At 43.4% G+C, this 3,799-nt stretch overlaps 2 protein-coding genes across 5 annotated transcripts in view; one reads left to right on the top strand and one right to left on the bottom strand.

The window, feature by feature from the left end:
* Positions 1–995, bottom strand: part of LOC122560371 (centriolar coiled-coil protein of 110 kDa-like) — a 17,257-nt gene extending 16,262 nt beyond the window's left edge. The window contains exon 1 of the mRNA XM_043711007.1: positions 828–995. Coding sequence (XP_043566942.1) covers positions 828–995 — 168 coding nt within the window. The remainder of the gene's footprint in view (positions 1–827) is intronic.
* The window catches only part of LOC122560913 (centriolar coiled-coil protein of 110 kDa), a 58,440-nt gene continuing 55,246 nt past the window's right edge, over positions 606–3,799 (top strand). Inside the window, exons 1-2 of one of the 4 annotated variants that reach the window (XM_043712164.1) lie at positions 606–691; positions 1,319–1,364. The gene's annotated coding sequence lies outside the window, so the exon portion shown is untranslated. Of the gene's footprint in view, positions 703–796; positions 1,365–3,799 lie in introns of those variants that run through there. The other 3 variants (XM_043712166.1, XM_043712167.1, XM_043712165.1) reach the window with 3 other exon arrangements.

Below are 3,799 nucleotides of genomic sequence, written 5' to 3'. Positions count from 1 at the left end.
TTCTCAGAAGAGTGCCCAACTCTGCAGACTTGCCAATAAAACTTTGTTTTCCTGAATTTGTCTAGAGCGATTATTGAGAAGCGATTTTCGTTTCTAACAGTGACCCTGAGTGATTATTACAAGGCAGTATTAGTGACCCTGAGTGAGTATTACAGGCAGTATGATTGACCCTGAGTGATTATTGCAAGGCAGTATGAGTGACCCTGAGTGATTATTGCAAGGCAGTATGAGTGACCCTGAGTGATTATTACAGGCAGTATGAGTGACCCTGAGTGAGTATTACAGGCAGTATGAGTGACCCTGAGTAATTATTACAAGGCAGTATGCGTGACCCCTGAGTGATTATTACAAGGAGTATTAGTGACCTTGAGTGAGTATTACAGGCAGTATGAGTGACCCCTGAGTGATTATTACAAGGAGTATAAGTGACCTTGAGTGAGTATTACAGGCAGTATGAGTGACCCTGAGTAATTATTACAAGGCAGTAGTAGTGACTGAATGGTTATTTCAGGTAGTATTATGGACCCCGAGTAATTATTACTGCCGGATACGCACTCCGTGTTGCTCCTCCTTTAACCCCCACCTTTGCTGCAGCAGAACCGGACGTGACGTTCCGAGACGGCGCGAGCCAATGAGCGCGGACTCCTGTTGCCAGGTGACGGAGCGGTTTGGATGGCGGGAGCGGAACGGGGTTAGTGACAGGTCAGGGCCCGGCAGCGGACAGCCCCAGCCCGACCACCGCCACCCCCTCGGGATCTCCCTCACCCCCACCGCCACCCCCTCGGGATCTCCCTCACCCTCACCCCCACCCTCACCCCCTCCCTCACCTCCCAGTCCTCCCCCTGAGCTGCTCGTGCCGCCTCCCTCAGGCCTGGGTCCCTGACGGCGCCGCTTTGTGCTGGCTGAGTGCCGCATTGAAACTCCAGCTGCTCCTGTGAATGCTGCAGTATCCATCCATCCATCCCCGGGATTTCTGATTGCAGCTGCTTTGTCATCTGTAAAATCAATGGTTTAAACAGTGGCTATGGTTGCTTTCTCATTGTGTGGGGCTTTCGTTAGTACCCGACACACACAACCATCTACTATAAACTTTTGTATTCTGCAGTCTTTGTCTTTCCTCCAAATTTCCTGCTGGAAAGAGTTTTTAAAATTTCATTTGGATTCTGCATCATCTATGTAATATTGAGTATTAACCTCTGCCACAGTGTTTAGCTGGTTGGTAACCAAGTTCATTTTGGAACACAACAGACAATACAATTTGAAGAGTAGCAAATATTTGGCAGTATTTCTTTCACTCCTGTTTTCTTCTTCCTTGAAGGTGGAAGCTTGTTTGATTATCACGTAGAGTTTTATCGTGTGTCCTGGTAAGTTGTTCAAGGTTTTAACATTACAGCCTAATTTCAACTCTTGACACGTGCTTGAAATTTCCTACTGTACTGTTTTTATTTCATGTCGAGGCATGTGCAGTATTTGAGTATATACTGTATTTTGCCTGTTTACTAACTGTAATGGGTTGCCCAAATGTTCGTCAAATTTGTTAGAACACCTTGAATTTGATTAGCATAAATCAGTATAAATAATCTGGAGTTCAAGAAAAGCTAAAGCAAGCAGTTGAATGTTTTTACTTTGAGATTTAAACATTTATATTAATTTAACCACACAAACATTTGAATTTGGAGCCAGCTCTTGAGCCTGAACTGCCATTCAGTGCGATCTGCCATTCAGTGCAATCTGAGCTGATCTGATTATTCTACATTCCCACCAACACAGATTAAGGTTTCACTCCCTTGTTTATACAAAGAATCTATCGCCCTCGATTTTAAAAATATTCAGACTTTACTTCTACTGCCTTTGAGGAAGAGAGTTGTAAAAACCTTCAGTTGTCTACTCATCTCAGCTTTAAATGGGCAGTCCATATTTTTAAAAAGTGATGCCTAGAAGATGCCCACAAAAATGTCATTCGTGTATATCAAAATCAGCTTGTTTAACAAATTGCAATTGGAAAGCTTTTCAACTGTTTAATCGTTTTAATGCATATGTCAATGCATGAAAAGAAGCAAAATAAAGAGCAGGATTCTGAGGATGTAATTTATAAAAATGGTCAAAAGATTGCTACTGAAAGATGATAAAAATGACGTTCAAATTATAGGGTTGAGAAAATCTATCTGAATTATGTGGAGAATTGGAAAATATTGAACTGGATCAACCAAGTTTTTCTTTTCACCAAGTGTTTGAGAGGAACTCAAACTTCTAGCAACACTGAAATTTAGTCAAAAGAAATGAAAGAATGTGCACTTGTTGACAAGTAGCACATTTCAGGATGATTTAAGGAGAGTTAGAGGCTGCACAACTTCTGCAGTCTAGAGGAATGTTCTTTACCCTCTCCCCTTTCATCTGCAGTGGTTGGTGCTGCTGGATTAGCATTTTGCCAACGCAACTTATTGCTTCCACAGATCAAGAAGAATTTCGAATAAAATATGAATGGCCAAATACTCCCTCTTTCCAGCTGACTACTTTAAGTTAGAGTAACCTCAGAATCAGAGTTTTTTGTTTCAAATTTCATGCAACAAGTGAGTAGCAAAGGAAATTTTGGTTTCTTTGTGGTTGAAACACAAAGTTAGCATGTACAGCAAGTAATTAGGACAATGAGTAGAATGTTGGCCTTGATTGCAGAGGAATGGAGAATAGAGTCATAGAGATGTACAGCATGGAAACAGACCCTTCGGTCCAACCCATCCATGCCGACCAGATATCCCAACCCAATCTAGTCCCACCTGCCAGCACCCGGCCCATATCCCTCCAAACCCTTCCTATTCATATACCCATCCAAATGCTCTTAATGTTGCAATTGTACCAGCCTCCACCACATCCTCTGGCAGCTCATTCCATACATGTACCACCCTCTGCGTGAAACATTTGCCCCTTGGGTCTCTTTTATATCTTTCCCCTCTCACCCTAAACCTATGCCCTCTAGTTCTGGACTCCCCATCCCCAGGGAAAAGACTTTGCCGATTTATCCTATCCATGCCCCTCATAATTTGGTAAACCTCTATAAGGTCACCCCTCAGCCTCTGACGCTCCAGGGAAACAGCCCCAGCTGTTCAGCCTCTCCCTGTAGCTCAGATCCTCCAACCCTGGCAACATCCTTGTAAATTTTTTTCTGAACCCTTTCAAGCTTCACAACATCTTTCCGATAGGAAGGAGACCAGAATTGCATGCAATATTCCAACAGTGGCCTAACCAATGTCCTGTACAGCTGCAACATGACCTCCCAACTCCTGTACTCAATACTCTGACCAATAAAGGAAAGCATACCAAACACCTTCTTCACTATCTTATCTACCTGCGANCCACTTTCAAGGAGCTATGAACCTGCACTCCAAGGTCTCTTTGTTCAGCAACACTCCCTAGGACCTTACCATTAAGTGTATAAGTCCTGCTAAGATTTGCTTTCCCAAAATGCAGCCCTTTGCATTTATCTGAATTGAACTCCATCTGCCACTTCTCAGCCTATTGGCCCATCTGGTCCAGATCCTGTTGTAATCTGAGGTAACCCTCTTCACTGTCCACTACACCTCCAATTTTGGTGTCATCTGCAAACTTACTAACTGTACCTCTTATGATCGTATCCAAAACATTTATGTAAATGACAAAAAGTAGAGGACCCAGCACCGATCCTTGTGGCTCTCCACTGACCATAGGCCTCCAGCCTGAAAAACAACCCTCCACCACCACCCTCGGTCTTCTACCTTTGAGCCAGTTCTGTATCCAAATGGCTACTTCTCCCTGTATTCCATGA

Source organism: Chiloscyllium plagiosum, chromosome 21 (assembly GCF_004010195.1).
Source record: "Chiloscyllium plagiosum isolate BGI_BamShark_2017 chromosome 21, ASM401019v2, whole genome shotgun sequence".
NCBI classification, from domain to species: domain Eukaryota; kingdom Metazoa; phylum Chordata; class Chondrichthyes; order Orectolobiformes; family Hemiscylliidae; genus Chiloscyllium; species Chiloscyllium plagiosum.
The sequence above is the reverse complement of the archived record's forward strand: the minus strand, read 5'-3'. Positions and strand labels throughout refer to the sequence as shown.